Source organism: Carettochelys insculpta, chromosome 28 (assembly GCF_033958435.1).
Source record: "Carettochelys insculpta isolate YL-2023 chromosome 28, ASM3395843v1, whole genome shotgun sequence".
In the NCBI taxonomy this organism is placed as follows: Eukaryota; Metazoa; Chordata; order Testudines; family Carettochelyidae; genus Carettochelys; species Carettochelys insculpta.
This window is the reverse complement of record NC_134164.1, coordinates 6,537,307-6,555,963: the sequence shown is the minus strand read 5'-3', so window position 1 is coordinate 6,555,963 and position 18,657 is coordinate 6,537,307. Positions and strand designations below refer to the sequence as shown.

Below are 18,657 nucleotides of genomic sequence, written 5' to 3'. Positions count from 1 at the left end.
AAGCAGAGAGCTTGCTAAGGCTGGGTCTGCTCTGCGCAGAGGAGAGAGGCCTTGTGGGGATGTGAATGAGGGCTATAAAATCATGAGTGGTGGAGAAAACGAACGGGGAAGTGTGATTTACCTGGCAGAGCGCAAGAATTGTGGGGCACCTAGTGAAATTAAGGAGCAGGAGGTTGAAAACAAGGTATTCCTTCAACCCGGCTCACAGATGACCTGTGGAACTCATTGCTGGGGATGTCCTGGGAAGTCAAAAGGGTAACTGGGTGCAGAATAGAGAATGGAGATAAATTCATGAAGGCTCCATCCATCGATGGCTGTTAGCCAAGAGATACCCAAGTGTCTGACTGCCAGCTAGCGGGGTGGACAGCCACCTCGGTGGGAGGTGGGCCTGGCTCTGTGCCCCTAGATGGGGTGGGGCCAATGGCAGAAGGGGTGTGGCCTAGGACAGTCAGCCCTTACCACTGATCAGGTTGCTGCACTAGCCCTCCCCCTCCCTCACAGCCGTGTGGAACGGTATATTAGCAGTGCCGCAGCATTTCAAAGGGGCTCAGGCCCCATTGAAATGCCAGGGGCAACTGCACCCTTAGTCCCTCCCCCCATCTGCAGATCTGCTACTAGAAACCAGCACTGGATGATAGGGAGTGGATCCCTCAGTAGTAAATTGCCCTGTTTGTTCTTTCTGAAGAAAAGAACACAACCACATGCTAAGATGGCCTGCCTTATGGTCGCCTACGTGAGGCTGCACCATATTTCTGTTTTCAGCGGGTGCCAGGCAAAGAGAGAATATCTCCTTATGGTCACCGTGACAAAATTAAAAGCTGTTCCCCGCCAGCCTACGTTACCATTGCTGGAGGGGGTATCTCAGCCTGCTTCTTCAGAGTGCATCTACTCACTCAGGGTGGGGTTCTTCCCAGGAAGCTGGATTGAAATTCAACTGCTTTGAGGTCTCATTTGGTGGAAATCGGTTTAGTAAATTATAATTTAAATGGCAAAGACTTTCCATCTGATTAGGAGCGGTAAATCCAGCCCTTGGCCTATGTACCGAGACGTCACCCTTTCCTGCGAGAAAATTGTCATCGAAATAAAAGCTGTATTGGGGGGCTTCAATCAAAGGCATATTTATGTGGTACTAAATGCGACCGGGGTACAACAAAGACAGTCTTTGGAGATAATCATATTAACACATTAGTCTCGGAGGCTGGTTTCAGTATGTCATTGTCTTTATGGGCAGAGCCCAGTGATGAGTGTTACTTAAGAGCTCTTCTGTAGTAGAACAAAGCTTCTTTATTAATTGGCTTTTTCTACATATGTGTAAGTCTGTTATTTCATGGTTGCCTACGCCACTCCCACTGTAACTGGCACGTTGCGCATGAGTCACTAGAGATGGCTGGCGCTGGGATGCTATCGCACAGGTGTGCTAGAGAGGCGACAAGCTCAGGCGCATGTATGAAGCTGTCAGGTTAGAGCTGGCAGAGCCAATGATTACAAACGGGTTGTTTCTGTTGCGACTGGGGTGTTCTGTCTCAACGCTTGGTCACTGCCGTCAGGTGTACCAGTCTGCTGGCTCAGAACTGGATGTGCTGCAGGGAATGAGAGACCTACTTCTTTCTGATCATTATGAGCTGTGTAATAAACAGCTGTGCAGAGTGAACATGTGTCTAACGTGGCTTAATCCAGGGAGAAGGAGAAGAGCTTTGGCTAAGCTGTCTGAGCATTAGAAACTTGGCAGTAACAATTTCCACCATCTTAGTGGGCTTTTAAGCTCCTTAAACAAGCCTTTTTCTGGGAAAATGCAGTGACATGCAGACCATTCCTATGGATTCTTTCCTCATTTCTGTGCCTGTAAGTTTTAGTGCAGCTGACTACTATTAATCATCCACTTGTTGACCAGCTCTCATTTTCAGGAATTAAGCTGCTATATTGTATTGCTTTCTCCCTGCCCTCAAGAATTTACAGTCTGGTTAGACATAAGGCAGGACTGTCCAGTCTTTAGCATGAAGGGACCCTGATTTCTGGAGTCTTATAGCATTATGGCAGTAAAAGTAGCTTGCTAGTAATGTACTAGGTTTGCTCTAGAACAATCTACCATATATATTTCATTTAAAGATCAGCGTGTGGCTTTTGAAAGCTCTTCCACCCCCCTCCCCAGATAATAGGTTTATGTAATGGTTTGACACCTGTCTCTTCCCATGTTTTCTCCCCAAGAGTTCCAGTGGATGTTAATCTGCCTGACTGGTCAGTCTTGGGTGTGTTATAAAAGTATTAGGCTATGTCTACACTAGGCAAAGTAAGTTGCCTATAGATACACAGTTCTAGCTATGGCAATTGTGTAGCTAGAATCAATGTACTGGCACGTGGCTTACTTGGCCGTCCTTACAGAAGAAAGTCGACTGGAGAGTTTTTGCCTCCCTTACTCCTTGTGCCTTGTGAGGAGTACAGGGGTTGACTGCAACCTGGGGGATTGGTTTCACGTGTCCCCATCAAATGGGCAAAATCGAAACCTGGAAGGGATTGACCTGCTCACAGCCTTAGTCTTCATTCTGGGAGTCTTGTCTCACTGGAGAATGTTTCCAAGATCGGTTTGATCTTCTCTGTTGGTTATAAAACTCTTTACTTGCCATCACTACTGTGGCTGGTACCAGTTTTCCTGCTAATTTTTTCCATGCATGGGCAGAATAAATTTTATGTGCAGCAATGCATGTGTCAATGTGCACCACCGATAGAAACACATGCTGTAGGTGGCTGTGGGTGCTCTGCTAATCAGCTGGGTGGCAGCTGAATCTCCCTGGGTGATCTGCAAGTGCACAGCTTACAGGGAACAGTGACTGTTTCCTCCTGGCTTTCTTCCTAGCAGACACAGCTGTGCAGGGCAGGTAAAGCATATTTCTTGCAGCCACTTGCTGATGAAAAGCTCTCAGCAGCGCTGGCTGCGGTAGCAAAATGCATCCATTTGACATCAGCTGTTTGGGGAATAAGTAAAGTTTTATTAAAAACAAACAAAAGAACGCCAAGCATTCAGGTTTTTTGCGTGAACTTTGGGAGCGGCTCCTTCCTGCTGTAGAAAGAGAGCTGCAAGCTGAGTGCTCAGGGCCTGCTTTCGGCCCCTCTGTGCGGGGATGATGTATGTGGAAAATGCTTGTGCATGTTGTCGAAGGGTTCATGCTAGAGGTGAAGGATATGGAGCATCAATAACACTTTTTTCCTGAAACTGCTGCCAAATAAATACAGGATTTCCTGCCAGCAAAGGAAGATTGTGTTTTCTTTTAGCATGAAAGATGCATGGCTCAGGAGCAGCGGTGGGTTCAGAAATAAGAAATTCCAGCTAGGCTCATTTGACATGACCTCCGAAACAGGGCTCCCTCTAATCTTTTTTCATCCAGGAGCAGAATAAACCACCGGTAGGAACACATGCTGTGGGCGCTCTGCTAATCAGCACCTGAGTCTCTCCTGGGTGACAGCCCAAGCTCTCAGCTTACAGGGAACACTGGCCCAGGACCAGCTTCAGACCCCAGTCGCATCTTGTGGGGTGGCAGCTTATTGGTAGCAAGAAATGTCTAGCGATAACCACTGCTTCCTCTAATCTCTTCTGCCCCTGGGCAGATGTGGAATACATTCTTTGCCTGCACCGAGGGTGTCAGAGTCCAGGCTCCAGCCCAAGCCAGCACATCTACGCTGCAATTTACTAGCTCCATAGATCAGCCCCTGTGAGTTTGAATCAGCTGCCGCAGGCCAGCCGAGGGTGGTTAATTGCCGTGTGGAGGTGTCATGTCTTGTGTCACATGTACACGCAAGCCCCCAGACTGGGGCAGAGGGGAGGTCGGGGGGGCGGTTGCGCTGGGTCCCTTTGAAGTACCCCAGAAACTGTTCTGCTGCTCTGCTTGGCTCAGGGAGAGGTGGGGGGACCGTGGCGTGGTCTGGGTGGTGCTAAGGGCTGCCTGCCCATGGCCCCGCCCCTTCCGCCATAGAAACAAAAAAAATGTAGCTGTGGGTGCTCTGCTAATCAGCTGGGCGGCTTTGGAATCTCCCCTGAGCGGCCGCACAAGCACTCAGCTTATGGGGAACACTGACCTCTGATGTGCCGATCAGGAAAGCCACTGAGGAGCTAAAACTTGCATTGTGCTTTGGTGCCCTTGTGTGTGCTTCTTGTGGCTGGGCTGCTCGTGACATCTCATTGGTCAGAGCCACTGGGCCGTGAGGGAGAAGCTATGGGAACAAGTGGGTGTGGCAGGATTCCCTCTAATTTTTTCCACCCATGAGTGGGATAAATTTTATTACATGCCCCAAGGCATGTGTGGATGTGCACCACCCATAACACGCACTGCTGGGTGTGTGTGTGTGTGTGTGGCTGTGGGCACTTTGCTAATCACGTGGGCACCGTTTGAATCTCTCCTGAGTGGCCACCCAAGCCTCTGTGACATAACTACATCACAGGAAACAAAAAAACCTGCGCCCTGGCGGCAGCAGCAGCCCTGCTCCCTTAGCCAGTTTCCAGGATCTAACAATAGCGGGTCTTTGCCCACGAAAGCTTATGCCCCAAAATATCTGTTAAGTCTATAAGGTGCCTGCTCGCGAACCTACAGACTAACACAGCGCTCTCTCTGATGCTTTCCAGGATCTGAAATTCTGCAAGCAGGAGAGGAGGGCAGTTTGGCAGGGCAGAGGCGAGATCAGACGGAAAAATGCCAAGTTTGTGTGTCTGTTTTCTGTGGGGCTTTGCATGAGCAAAAATTTGCCTGTTCATTGGAGTTTGAACTCTGTGATGTGTCCTTCCTCACCCCCTGCCCCGCCAATGAATGCAGCTAAAAAATGATTTGGAACCAGTTTCAGAGGGGAAGGAGATTACTCCAACCATTGCAAATGCTGTTTGCCAGCCCTGGAGCGCAGACAAGGTCTCAAGGGTGTTAGCGGGTTAGCTGCTGTGAAGTCTTGCTGAGGCTTAAGCTCTGTAAATTGCGGTTATCTTTGGAAGGTCCTAGGATCGAAACGCCCTCTTTGTTCTGTTTCTCGCATTAAAGCCTCGGTAGGTCATTGATGGACTTGCCAGGGTTTTTCCCCTGCACCTGTTGTCGTGGGCTAGCAGAGCCGTGACCGTTTCAGACGCTTCCAGGGAATGTGGTAGCGACTGCCCTGCTGATGGGGTGGGGCAGCAGTTGCCCCAGGGCTTGGCATTTTAAAGGGGCCGGGAGCTCCAGACACTGCCGCTGCTGCTTTGGCAGCGTCGGCACCTGGCGCGCCGGGCCCCTTTAAAGTGCATCAGCAGCTTGACTCCACTGCACCGCACGGCTGTGAAAGAAAGAGGGGAGCCCAGTGCCGCAGTCCCAGCAGTTCCAGGGGCTGTCTGCCCTAGGCTCCGCCTCTCTTTCATTGGCTCCACCCCCTTGCCTGGGGCCAGCCATGCTTCTTGGCCCTATGGGTTAGCAAAACCCCTCCAAGAGGCCTGGTTTAATAAAGACGATTCACTTACACGTACCCCTCCCCAGAACCCAAACACTTCGCTTTGCTCGAGTGTAAATGCCAAACCCACACAGCTATGAGCCTTTCCTCTGCCTTGGCACCCGCTGCCTCCCTGCTGTCCAATATGCTGCTCCCTTGTTTTGCTGGGCCCCCCTCCCGACGTGCTCTGAGCAGATGCTCCTTCAGGGGGAGGCGGGAGGTGACGGCAACTCTCTGGAGAGGCTTGTAAGTTTCGTGCCTCTGGATGCAAAACTAAATTGGAACGCTCAACAGATTTTGCACCCACAGTGAAATCCTGGGGATGTGTCGCTGGGTCGGGCCATGTTAGCTGGCTGCAGGGTCCCAGAGTCCAGGCTCCAGCCCAAGCCGGCACATCGACACTGCAATTTTATAGCTCCACAGATCAGCCCCTGTGAGTTTGAGTCAGCTGCTGCAGGCCAGCCGAGGGTGGTTAATTGCTGTGTGGAGGCGTCATGTCTTGTGTCACACGTACACACAGGCCCGCAGACTCGGGCAGAGGGGAGGTAGGGGGGCCGTGCGGTGGTCTGGGTGGTGCTAAGGGCTCGCTGCCCATGGCCACGCCCCTTCTGGGGATGCGCTTCCAGGCTCCCTTCCCAGCTGGCCCTGGGGACCGTGATGGCTGTCAGCCCCGCTGTGTACACAGCCCCTTCTCTGAGCTCACACCGTTACCAGAGAGGCCCATGATGGGAGAGGTAACATCTTCTATCAGATCAGCTTCTGTTAGCAAGAGAGACGTGCTGCCGAGCTAACACAGTGATTCGGTAAGCTTGGCGTGCGCTCTGTTGTCCTAGGCGACTAGGATGTAGAGCAAAGTGAAACCTGAGCGTCTCGTTAGGTGTCCGCCATGACGGACTTAAGTTCTTAGCTTACCCCATGCTCTGGGATTTCCTGCCTGGCCTCTGGATGCCAGGGCTGCACGCTTTGAGACCTGACTCCATCGAGCTGCCCCATGGAAAGGCCTTTTTCCACTTGTGTATAACCATGAGCTGACTTTGAGGAACATCCGAGTCTTGTATCGGATAGAAATGAATGTCGTTTGTGGAGATCTGGCTGGCTCATGCGGCAGTTATTCCACCTGTCTTAATTGCAGGCTACCCTCCCTCCGCCTGATGCCATCCGAGAGTGGAGCTGATTCTCTCGTTCTGCTTCTGCCTTGATGGAAACCCTGTTTTGAGGCTGAGGTCACCTGCAGCTGCTTTGTTTTCTGCTGTGAAGCCCTGGGGTCAGGCCATTTAGCAAACTGTCCTGGAAACTGCTCTGATGTTATAATACTTCTTATATCTTTATCTGAGGCTTCCTCTAAGAGCAGGGCCTGTACTGTGGAAGGAAATCTCTTCTCGTCAGGCTTCCCTGTGGGCATCCTATGTCTGAGGTTTTGGTTCAGCTGTTGCCCCTCTGGCAAAATCTCTTCCAAAAGAGGAGAAATATATGGAGTTCGCTCTGTGACTTATCAGCTGACTCATCTAACAAACAGCACATGCCTCTTTTAGTGCAGAGTTCACTGGGGCTCCAGTACTTCCCCAAAATCCTTCTTCAGAAAGCATCCAGGGCAGCAAGAATCCAGCAGCACACGCTGCACCTGCTGCTAGAATATAAACCAGCTGGTGAAAAAATGCAGAGAAGAGAGGTGCAAACAGAGCACAAAGCCAATGACTTTGCAGGCCTGAACAGCTCCTTAGAGTTGGGCATTGTGTATCCAAAAGCAGATTTCACTCACCCAGTGCAGTCATCTGCCTAGGAGTCTCTGTCCGCACATGAACAAATTCAGCTGTAAGCATAAGAACGGCCAGTCTGGGTCAGCACAATGGCCCATCTAGCCCAGTGTTCTGTCTACCAGCAGTGGCCAATGTGAGATGTTTCAAGGGAATCGAATAAGGCTGTTATCCATCCCCCGTCATCCAGTCCCTGCTTAGGGACACCCCGAGCATGGGGTTCATCTAACATAAGGGTCAGCAACCAAAATAGCAAGAAGAGCCATTGTTTTTTCAAATTTGGTAAAAACTCAGTAATTCAAGAGCTGCAGTGCTTATGAATAGAGACAGTCCTTAATAAATAACATCAAACCCTGCTTTTTGTAACCTCTGTTTTAAAAGCAGCGCACAAAATGATCTGTAATACAATACATGATAACTGCAGAACTTGCACAACCTTTTTACATATTCTGTTTCTTCACCCTTTGTGTGTGTGTGTACCACTGTCTTCCCGACTTTCACTCCTGAACCTATTTTAATTCTGCCAATTTTCCTTCTAGTTTAATTTGAGTTTTCTTTCTTAAAATGTGTGTTGCCTTTCAGAGCAGGAATGCTGCAAGCTTCCTTTTCAAAATCAAGACTTTATTAGCAACACAATCTAAACACAGCTCACAGCTCCAGTATCCTATCCCACAATGCGCTGCACCTATTAAGCATACTTGGCTTAATCTAATTCTTGACTCCCGCCCCTCTGCTCTCTGATTTGCTCACCTTGATAATTTTTTTCTGATTTGTCAACTTTGATTACTGTTTTTGGTTCTCTGTGCCTTAAATATTGAGTCTGTTCTGGTCTGGCTATGGTCTGAAGAAGTGGGTCTGTCCCACGAAAGCTCACCTAATAAATTATTTTGTTAGTCTTTAAAGTGCTACTGGACTGCTTTTTTGTTTTGATAGTATATAGACTAGCATGGCTCCCTCTCTATTACTATGCACCTATTAAAGGGGGAGTTGTCCGGCATTTTGAGATCTCATATTGTTTGCTGTTTAGAGATGAGTTGTTCATTGTTGGGCTTTTAGGTGTTTATCAAAAATAATCAGGAGGTTTTTTTTAACTTTGCAATTGTAGCATTGGGGGCCACAGAGAGGTCCTTAAAGAGCCGCATGTGGCAGAGCCCTGATTACAACCAGCAATAGCCCTGTCCAGTTACAAAATTTGTATCCACATCCAATCCATAGTCCACAAACATGGTCTATGACTGTAACGTGGATCTCCAGAGATTGCAGGGCTCTACTAACAGGCATTAACAGACCTATCCGGGGTTCCCTCTATTTTTCCACCCACATGCAGAATAAATTTTGTGTGTCAAGGCATATGTGGATGTGCCCCCCAGTAGATACATATCCTGCCAGCTGTGGGTGCTGTGGGCACTCTGCTAATGAGCTGGGCAGCGCCTGAATTTCTCTTGGGCAGCCACCCAAATGCTCAATCCTCCAGTGGCTCCCCTGATGGTTTGCGGATTTCCTGCTTCCGATGTTCTTAGACCCACGTTGCTTTTAGAGTCTTTTGCTAATTGCTCTGCAAATTCTTTTCTGGCCGCCAAATGGCAAAACGCTGTTGCTGCCTTAGAGCCTTGCTGATGTTGCTGCATTGCCTGCAGAAGTTAGCATTCAGGTGAAGCTGTCCATCCAGAGTGGAGCTGGCCACCATTTGCAGAGAAATGCACGGTCTAGAGTGAAACCAACTCGCCGTTCTGCACGCCGCCGGTGTGCCGTTCAACATCTGAAAGTGCTGGATAGCTTGTTATCAGAGAGCTAGCAAGGTGCCCTACTGAACACAGTGTGATCCCTGCCCTGTGGCACCTACATCAACCACCCGGCTCCTAGGAGCCAACAAACAACCCTGAACAGAGTCCAAGTGCCAGTCTTCTGAAAGTAGAAGGTACAAATTCTCACCACTGTGGCACATTGGAGTGCTTTTTCCTCTGGTCTCCACCCGTGCTGGTGTCACTAGATTGCACAGCCCCAGAAGCTGCTGCCTTCAGTGGAACGATGCGCGTGTTGGAGAGGTGACGCCCATGGGAAAGCAGATCCCACGGAATGTCTCCAGGCCTCGGACTGCTCCTTGCTCCCTGTTAAGAGCAGAACAGCCACACTGGGTCAGACCAAAAGTCCAGTTCTGAAACAAAAATTTCAAAAATCAAATGGAGAGAGAGAAATTTCTGAGCTGCAATTTATTTGCAAATTTGACTCCATTAACCATGGATTAAACAGAGACTGGGAGTGCTCGCAATTTACAAAGGCAGTTTCTCTGCTCGGGGTGCTAATGTCTCCCGCTTAGACTCTGACAAAGGCTCACATCCCCCTGTCTGATCTGACTTGTTTTTTCCTCTTTTGATAAGTACTGTTGATACTGGGCCATTTCCACCTTGCTGAATAGACCTTGTCAGCTCTGGCCCTCCCTCTTACTGGGACCCCACTTTTTAAATACCCCTTTGAAACCGACCCCCCACTCATGCATCGGATGAAGCGGGTCTTTGCCAATGAAAGCTTATGCTCCACAATATCTGTTGGTCTATAAGGTGCCACAAGACTTCTTGCTGTTCATCCAGCCCAGTGTCCTCTCTTCCTACAGCAGCCAATGCCTCGTGCGCCAGAGGGAGTGAACAGACTAGGGAATTGTCAAGTTGATCCCGCCCCGTCATCCATTTCCAGCCTCTGACGAACAGAAGCTAAGGGCCCCATTTCTGCCCATCTTGGCTGATAAGTATAGATGGCTCTAACCTCCCCGAATTTATCGAGCTCTTTTTTGAACTCTGTTAAAGTCCTGGGCTTCGCAACCTCCTCCAGCGGGAGTTCTACAGGTTGCCTGCCCTGCATGAAGAAAAACTTCCTTTTGTTTGTGTTAAACCTGCGAGCCATTCATGTCATGTGGCGACCCCTCGTTCCTACGTTATGGGAATTCTCCCCCAGCCTCTCCCTTAATTGTCTCCAGTTTCAGCCTAAGCTTCGTGTTCTGAGTGGCAGCTAAGTTCAAGAATTTTGTTGCTCCCTTTTCCCATCTGGTCTGTCCCACAAAGCCCAGCTTACGCAGCGAGTAGAGTGGTGTCAGAAAGCCCGGCAAGGGAGCAGCAAATGCATATTGATTCTGCGGAGGAGGACAAAAGCCCTGGCATTCCCAGTCAGAGACCAGGAGCACTCCAGGCATGAAGAGACCTGTGCATTGTTATCTACAAAGAAACCAGTACCAGCTGATTAGCAGAGCACCCGTAGCTGGCAGCATGTTTCTATGGGTGGTGCACATCCTCAATGCTTTGGTGCACATAACAAAATTTATTCCGCCCGTGGATGGAAAGAATTAGAGGGAATGTTGCTGTGGGCTAAGTAACTGCAGATTGGGGTGTGGAGGCTGCTGGGTGCGACCTTTCTGCTGACCCGGTGTGTGCCACCCTCTGCTCTACCTCTCCCTTCTCCCTCCCGCTTTAGGTTGGCGATAAGGTGATGGTGCTGGCCCGGGCGGGGCTCTGGCAGGAAGTGGTCACTGTCCCAGCCAGTCAGACTTTCCCGATGCCTGACGGAATGAGCTTCGAGGAAGCAGCCGCCTTTCCGGTCAACTACATCACGGCGTACATGATCCTCTTCGACTTCGGGAACCTGCGACCCAACCAGAGCATCCTCATCCACATGGCTGCCGGTAACGTACCACCCAGCCCGTCCCCACCCCCGGGGAGCTGGCTGCTGAACAGCCCATCAGGTGCTTGCACGAAGAGGCAACAAACTGAGCGACCCCACCCCCGGCCCCACTAGGCCAGGCTGTTCTCTTCTTCTGATCTACTCCCGGGAGCTCTGCTGGAACCCCACCGATGCAGAATTTCCCACTGCGCTATGGGCAGAGCCTGTCTGCACCCTGGCCTAGCGGATGCCACACAGTCGAATCAGATGGGTCTGAGTGTATTAAAGTGCCACAGTCCTGTGGCAGTGCTTAGGGCTATGCTAAATAGCCTGAGGCCGCTTAGATCTCCGAGGCTCCCAGCAGGGCCTTCCTTGCTAATGCTGGTGCCATAGGCTGGTGTTTCTCAACCTTTTCTATATAAACTACCCATTTTAAAAATATAAGTCCCCCTGTTCCTACAGTTTTCAGACCCATGCAATTTTTTTCCTACCCCTGCAGCTCATTTGTTTAAATAACTTCATTGCAACTGGTTTGTTGGAAGAATTTACCTACAGGCCATAAACTTGCCCTCGCACGTGCGATTGTGCGAAAGGGATAAATCAAACTATGACATGGCTATAAAATAAATCCTGGGTTTGTGTGCATAAAGAAAGGTTGAGAAACACTGAGTTAAGGTGCCCTCTGGAAGAGCTCTGAGTACCCCCAGGATTACATGGGCCCCCTGATTTAGAACCATTGCCCCAGGCAGCCTGAGCACGTGTCTCTTCACCCCCCCTTTTCTGGGGGCTGCCCCCTCCATGGAGGGTGGGACAGCTGCAGGGGCAGAAGCTGTGTGGGGCAGGTCCAGAGCTGTGGGGGGGAGGGAGGGAGGCTCCCTGACAGAGGTGGGGCCAGAGGACTCAGAAGGCACAGGGGATGGTTGTGCAGCCGGTCAGAGAGAAGCGGTTTCTCCCCCTGGTGCCCAGTGAGTCGCCAGGCCAGGGCGGAGGGCAGGGAGGGGGTTGGCCAGGGGATGGGGCGGCCCACCAGAGCTGATACCACTGCCTACGCGGTTGCTGAGGGAACCGTGAAATTTGCTGTCCCACTTTCGCGGCACCCTCAGCAGCTGCGTATTTGGCGCATCCGCAGGGACGGCCCTGGCTCAGAGCTTGAGGCTTTTCTGTACCATAGACCAACGCTTGCCATGGCAGGGCAGTGTGTGTGTGTGTGTGTGTGTGTGTGTGTGTGTGTGTGTGTGTGTGTGTGTGTGTGTGTGTGTGTGTGTGTGTGTGTGTGTGTGTGTGTGTGTGTGGGAGGGCGCTGGTGCTCTCAGCACAAAAGGGGACTGGCGTGACTCTTCTGCCCCAGGCACGCTCCCAACTGCTCCTCTTGTTCCTCCGTTTCAGGGGGGGTGGGCACGGCTGTCGTGCAGCTCTGCCAGACGGTGGAAAACGTCACCATCTTCGGCACAGCCTCGGCCTCCAAGCACGAGGCTCTGAGGGAAAGCGGCGTCACTCACCCCATTGACTACAGGACAATGGACTACGTGGAGGAAGTCCGGAAGATCTCCCCGAAAGGTACCGTTAGGGGCCTGTGGAGAGCAGGGGCTGGACTGTGACTCCTCTAACCCACCACATGTCTCTCCCACGGGGGTGGTAGGAACCAGCCGATGAATCTCTGTGCAAAAACAAGAAGTCCTGGGGCGCCTTATAGATTAACAGATATTTTGCAGCATAAGCTTTTGTGGGCAAAGACCCGCTTTGTCAGATGCATGAGTGGGGAGGTTTCAGAGGAGCATTTAGATAGAGGGTCTCAGTCAAGGGGAGGGCCAGAGCTGACAAGGTCTATTCAGTCACGGGGGATGTGGCCCATTAGCAGCATTTAATGTGGAGACGTGAACATCAGGAGCGGAGAAACTGCTTTTGTAACGAGCCAACCGCTCCCACTCTCTGGTCAGTCCTTGGTTGATGGAGTCAAATTTGCAAATGAATTGCAGCTCTGAAAGCTCTTTGCATTTTATTTTTGAAATGTTTTTGTTGTAGGGCAGCTACTTTTAAATCTGTTACTGAGTGTCCAGGGAGATTGAAGCGTCCTCCTACAGGTTTTTGTATGTCACCGTTCCTGATGTCTCTGTGCAAACTCTCTCTAGGGGTTGATATTGTCTTGGACCCGCTGGGAGGATCGGACACTTCCAAAGGCTTCAACCTCCTGAAGCCAATGGGCAAGCTCGTAACCTATGGTGAGCACGAGGGGGGAATGGTGCATCTCCTGGACAGATCCCTGGTAGGGTGGGGTTGTGCAGTAGGGCTCTGCATGGGACCGCTCGGCTGGGTCTGTTCTCTGAGCTAGATCTGGAGAGAGACACCCTATGCAGGGAAACGGCCCAGGGATTCAGAAGGGTGGGGGATTCCCAGCCTCGGTCACCCCTACTGCAGCACTGACGGCAGCTGGAACCCGGGCCCCTTGCATCACAGCCTGTGCTGCAGGTAGGGCTGAGGGCTGGGGAGTGTGTGGGTTGGCGCACTCCAGGCAGGCCTTAGGGCTGGCTGTCCCAGCCCCGCCCCTTCTGGCAGCGTGGGAACCTTTCCTACCCACACACCCCTTGCCCAGGGGCCCCACAGGTCTGTCGGCTGTTCACTCCCCTGCATAGGTGACCTCCTTCCTCTCCCAGGGAAGAGGGATCTGGGCGGGATCAGCCGCAGCGGGCTGGTCATGGCTCAGGCTGAGCGCTCTCGTCTCCTGCGGGATGCGTGGGTGCCGCTGTTCGAAGCTACACAATGTTTCTTTTCCCGTCTCCAGCCGGGAAACACTGCCATTCTGTCCCCCCAGACAAAGCCCTCACACAGCCCATGCAGGAATCTCACGCTGACATGCATTCCAGCCCTGGCTTTGGCCTCCTGACTGTGTGGACTGTGGTGCATTTTGGCCGGCTTCCAGTGGGCCGGGCCTCGGGTTCATTCGGTCAACATGGCTGGCAGCAGTTTAGCCTCAGCAGTACTTTCCTATGCACTGGCTGGGCACCTGAGCCTAGTGGTGGTCATTGTGGCTGCCCCTAAAACGATAAACAATCAGATTTCTAATTCTTGCTGCGACCGGCTGGATCACAGAGGAGCTGTCGTCCAGTGTGCTGGTCGTGCGGGTGGGCCTGCCTCGTTGCCCTCTGGGACGCTCGGTCACCAGGGTTCCCTCTAATTTTTTTCTGGCCGTGTGTGGAATGAATTTTATGTGCACTGATGCATGCGTGGATGTGCACCACCATAGAAACACAGGCTGCTGGCTGTGGGCGCTCTGCTAATCTGCTGGGCGGCACCTGAATCCCTCCTGGGTGGCTGCCCAAGCGCTCAGCTTGCAGGGAACGCTGCTCAACACCTTGTCCTGTTGTGCTAGAAGCTCTGGTCTCCCCTAGCCAAGGCACAGAGTCGAGGGAACAGCCCCCCCTACTCCCAGCAGAGCAATGCAGAAGCTGAACCAGCTCATCTCTGCAGCCTTAACAGAACAGGGTGGCAGGGCGCCCCAGAGGGCGGGCAGGCTCAGTGGCCTGGTTAGCACATGGGTGACAGCCCCAAGGCAACTCAAACCTGCCACACTTACTCTAGCCATGACCCTGTGTCTACTGACCTAAACAAGTCTCGGCTCCTCCCCGGCCTCTGCCTTCCTGTGTCAGGTCCTGGCCTTACCTGATCCTCACAGCTGCCTTCTGTGCCATTCTGAGCGGGCCGATGGAGTGGGTGCACCATGGTCTGGCACGCTGGGGGCTTTCCACCAGACGCGAGCCTCTTGTGAGCGCTGAGCCGGACTCTGGCCATGTCTTCCTCCTAGGGGTGTCCAACATGGTCACCGGGCAGAAGAAGAACCTGATGGCCATGGCGAAGACGTGGTGGAACCAGTTCAGCATCAACGCCCTGCAGCTCCTGCACCTCAACAAGGCCGTGTGCGGCTACAACCTGAGCTACCTGGAGGAAGAGCCGGAGCTCTTAAAAGGAGTCATGGCCAAGCTGGTGAGCTTGTACGGCCAGGGCAAAATCAAGCCCAAAATCGACTCCGTGTGGCCCTTTGAACAGGTGAGTCTGAGGGTTGGGGCTGGCAGGCAGCTGCCGTAGGAAGGCTGAGCCTTCCAGGTAAATGCATGGAGGTTCGGTCCACCCATGGCTACTAGTCAGGGCGGGTAGGAACAGTGTCCTGAGCCTCTGTAAGGAGATGGATGGCAGGAGACAAGTCGCTTGATCACTGGCTTCAGCCCACCCCTCTGGGGCACCTGCCCCTGGCCACTGTCAGCAGATGGGATGCGGGGCTAGATGGACCTTTGGTCTGACCCAGTGTGGCCGTTCTTAGGTTGCACTGCTCCTTGCGTATGTCTGAAAGCACCACACAGGGTGGAGCCAGAGCCATCTCGCCCATAGGATGACCTGGGGCAGCTGCCAGACGTCCTGCAATTAGTGGGACAGTCCCAGATTTCCCTGACGAGTCCCATGTCCCACATTTATGCAAAACTACCCTGCTGGGGGTGGGGCTGAGGGAGTTGTCAGGGAAGTTTCGTCTGCTGACAGCGGCCAGTGCCAGATGCTCCAGAGGGGTGGACCGAAGCCAATGATCAAGCAGCTTGTCTCCTGCCATCCATCTCCATCGTCTGACAGAGGCCAGAGTACCCTGGCTAGTAGCCATGGATGGACCGAACCTCCATGCATTGATCTAGTTCTTTTTTGAACCCTGTGCACATGATGATTGCCCTCCCTTAGGAGACAGGAGTTTAAACTCTGTCCTGGTAGCTAGGCAGAGAAGGAGAACAGCCCACTGGCTCCCCAAAAACTCCAGGCGGTTAAACAGCAAATCTCCCAGTGCTGTGGTTCCCAACCTTTTCACTAGTGCCGACCCCCCGTCACCCCCCAACCCCAAACCATTCACGGACCCCCATCAAAGCCAGTTCTAGCTGCAACGTACGCTTCATTACGTGAAAAAGGAAACCACGCCATCTATTTTTCGGACCGTCGTTAACATTATTGGAAGAGACTTAATTTAAAAATAATAATAACTGAGCGTCACTTTGCAATTTATTTCAAACTTATTTTCTATGATCATTTTTATGGACCCTTTATTTTTTTCACGGACCCCCTGCCATGCCCTTGCGGACCCCCGGTTGGGAACCACCGTCCTAGTGTGTTACCCTCTGCGTGCCTCCTCCCATCCACGCAGAAGACTGCAGCTTGAAGTCTCTAACATGGGTTGAAATGGAGGCAGGAAGCAGGGGAGCTGGGATGGGTGAAGCCGGGGTGCACTGAGGACTGGAGGGGACACCAGCTTGCATGTTCCTTTTAGGGAACTTATGCGTGTCGGCGTCAACTGAAGCAGGTTCTCAGACTGGCTGCCGTTCGCCGGGTGGGTGTCTCTCTTTCCTGCCGGGCAGCAACAGCCCTGGGTTTGCCTTCCTAAGATCCAAGTCAGGTGTGAGTGCTGGTGGTAATGGAGCCCTGGGGGCAGCGCGTGGAGTACCCAGCACTGAGGGTGATCTTGGAGTGCAGATCCAGAGGGAACCTGGCGTTAACGGCAGGAGGCCTCGGGGCCTGGGTGAGGTGTTGGGTGTCTGTGTAACTGATTGGCTGCTGCTTCCTGCGTGGGAAGCCTGGAATCACAGCCACTTGGCAGAGAGCGCGCGCCTGGCAGAGAAGAATGGGCCCGGGTAGGTGGGTGGACTTATGCAGCCGATAGTTTAACCCTCGCGTACCCTGCACGGTGCTGGAAGGCCCTGGGGCCACAGACTCCCTGGGGCTGGAGCAGGGGAACCCCACTGCCCCCGGGGATGGCAGAGACCTGGGGCAAAGGCCATTCCCAGGACAGCTGTTGGCTCCTCACTGGCGGTAGTTCTGAAAAGAGCGTCCCAGGCCTGCGGGTGTCGACGTGACGTCCGCAATGGGCTGTGCCAGTCGAGGAGTGGTTCAGTCGCTCCCCAGCGGTGCCCGAGGAGATGAGATCCGTCGATCGGCAGCTCAGGCCAGGAAGAATCCTGGCTGCAGTGTCTCCTGGGGGAGGAGGGCGAGAAGGGCATGGGTGCTGCCAAGTGCATGTGCTTCCTGTGCTGGGCGGGTTCCTTGCACCGAACGGGCGACGCCGGTGCTGGCTCCCTCCCCGTGAGCAGAGCGACTCCCACTCTGTTCCACCAATGCGCCTCCAGCCCACCTAGAGGAGGAGCCATGTTCCCAGCAGCGGGAGAACTGGGATAGGGAACAAAGGGGGAGCGGCTGTAGGATGTGTATGGGACAGGGGCAGGCTTGTCTTTACCATCCGGAGCTGGGTGTGTATTGGACACCCTCCTCCGGGTGTGCAGGACTTTGGAGCCAGCTGTGGCCATGCCCGAGTCCCTGGCCGCACAGCGTAGCTACAGCCTGGGCTCGCCAAAGCCCCTCTCTCCCGGGTGTTCTCCCCTCAGTTCCCTGGAGTAGTCACTAAAATAGCTTCCTAAGATCTCCCTCCCTCCCTTGTGCGACCCACACCTACGGGGCATGGTTCCCTGTCCCATGGAGTAGCATCTAGGCCAGTGTTTCTCAACTAGGGGCACATGTACCCTTGGGGGTACACTGAGGTTCTGTAGGGGTACAGCAACTTATCTAGCTATTTGCCTAGTTTTACGGCAGGCTCCATAAAAACACTAGTAAAGTCAGTACAGTCGGAAAGTTCGTTCAGACAGTGGCTTGTTTCTGCTGCTTCATCTGCCTGATGCTGAAATGTCAGTACAGGATTTCTATTCCAGTTCATTGCTTTGATAATAAGTTGGTAGAAAGTCAGCAAGTTTCAGGCAACAAGAAGTCCTGTGGCACCGGATAGACTAACAGCTATTTTGCAGCATAAGCTTTCGTGGGCAGAGACCCGCTTTGTCACCTGAGTCATCTGACGAAGGGGGTGTTTGCCCACGAAAGCATCTGCTCCAAAATGTCTGTGCGTCTGTAAGGTGTCACAGGACTTCTTGCTGTTTTTGAAGATACGGACTAACTCGGCTCCCCCTCTGATCCAAGTTTTCAGGAGTCGTCTGCTGAGAGATTTTTGCAGGTTTTTGTCAGGAGTTTTTAAGTGAGGCGTAACTTGGTGGGATGCAAAACAAATCTGACTCTTGCAAAGGGTGCAGTCATCTGGGAAGGTTGAAGGACGCTTGTTTCAAGATCTCGGATTACCTTAGGACCACGTTTCTCGACCAGTGGTACAGGTCTCCTTAGGGGTGCACAAGAGAAGTTGGGGGGTACTTAGAATTTTTTGAGGGGGTCCTTTATAAAAAAAAAAAAAAAAAGGTTGAGAAACACTGACCTACACCTGTTACAGAGAGCAAGAAGGAGCCTTCTCTGAGAGGCCGCTAGCTCTGAGCTCATGCTGTGGAGCAGCAATGTCCAAAAACAACTCACCCAATTGCCACATGACTCCACCCCGACCCCCCCAGCCATGTACCCTACACCCAACCCCTGGGGACTCACTGGAGCTGCTGCTAGAGCCTTCCAGCCCCAGGCCATGCAGGAGAGCTGAGCAGTGCAACGCCCAAGCTTCTGATCCATCCCGCAGCCCCGAGCCACTGCGCAAGCCCCCAAGCCACATTCACCACAATCCGCTTCTCTGTTCGTCCCATGTGGTGGACTGGGAGCATATTGGACAGTACAGCTGTAGAGGCTCCTGCACTAAACTCTAGAGGTCCCAGGTTCGAGTCTGTCTCTCGGCAGTTACACTTATACAAGTTTGCTGGAAGCCTGTATCCTCTTTCCAGAGAGGGGCTGGTACCCAATACGCTCATTTCAGGGACAGGAAAGGGGGACTGAAGGTACAAGAAGCAGCAGGAGAATTAAGTCGCTTGCTTCCCATTTAAATGCC

General features: G+C 52.5%; 1 protein-coding gene across 1 annotated transcript in view; it reads left to right on the top strand.

The window, feature by feature from the left end:
* VAT1 (vesicle amine transport 1) overlaps positions 1-18,657 on the top strand; it is a 31,165-nt gene that overhangs the window by 1,707 nt on the left and 10,801 nt on the right. Inside the window, exons 2-5 of the mRNA XM_074979389.1 lie at positions 10,650-10,857; positions 12,222-12,392; positions 12,965-13,054; positions 14,635-14,876. Coding sequence (XP_074835490.1) covers positions 10,650-10,857; positions 12,222-12,392; positions 12,965-13,054; positions 14,635-14,876 — 711 coding nt within the window. The remainder of the gene's footprint in view (positions 1-10,649; positions 10,858-12,221; positions 12,393-12,964; positions 13,055-14,634; positions 14,877-18,657) is intronic.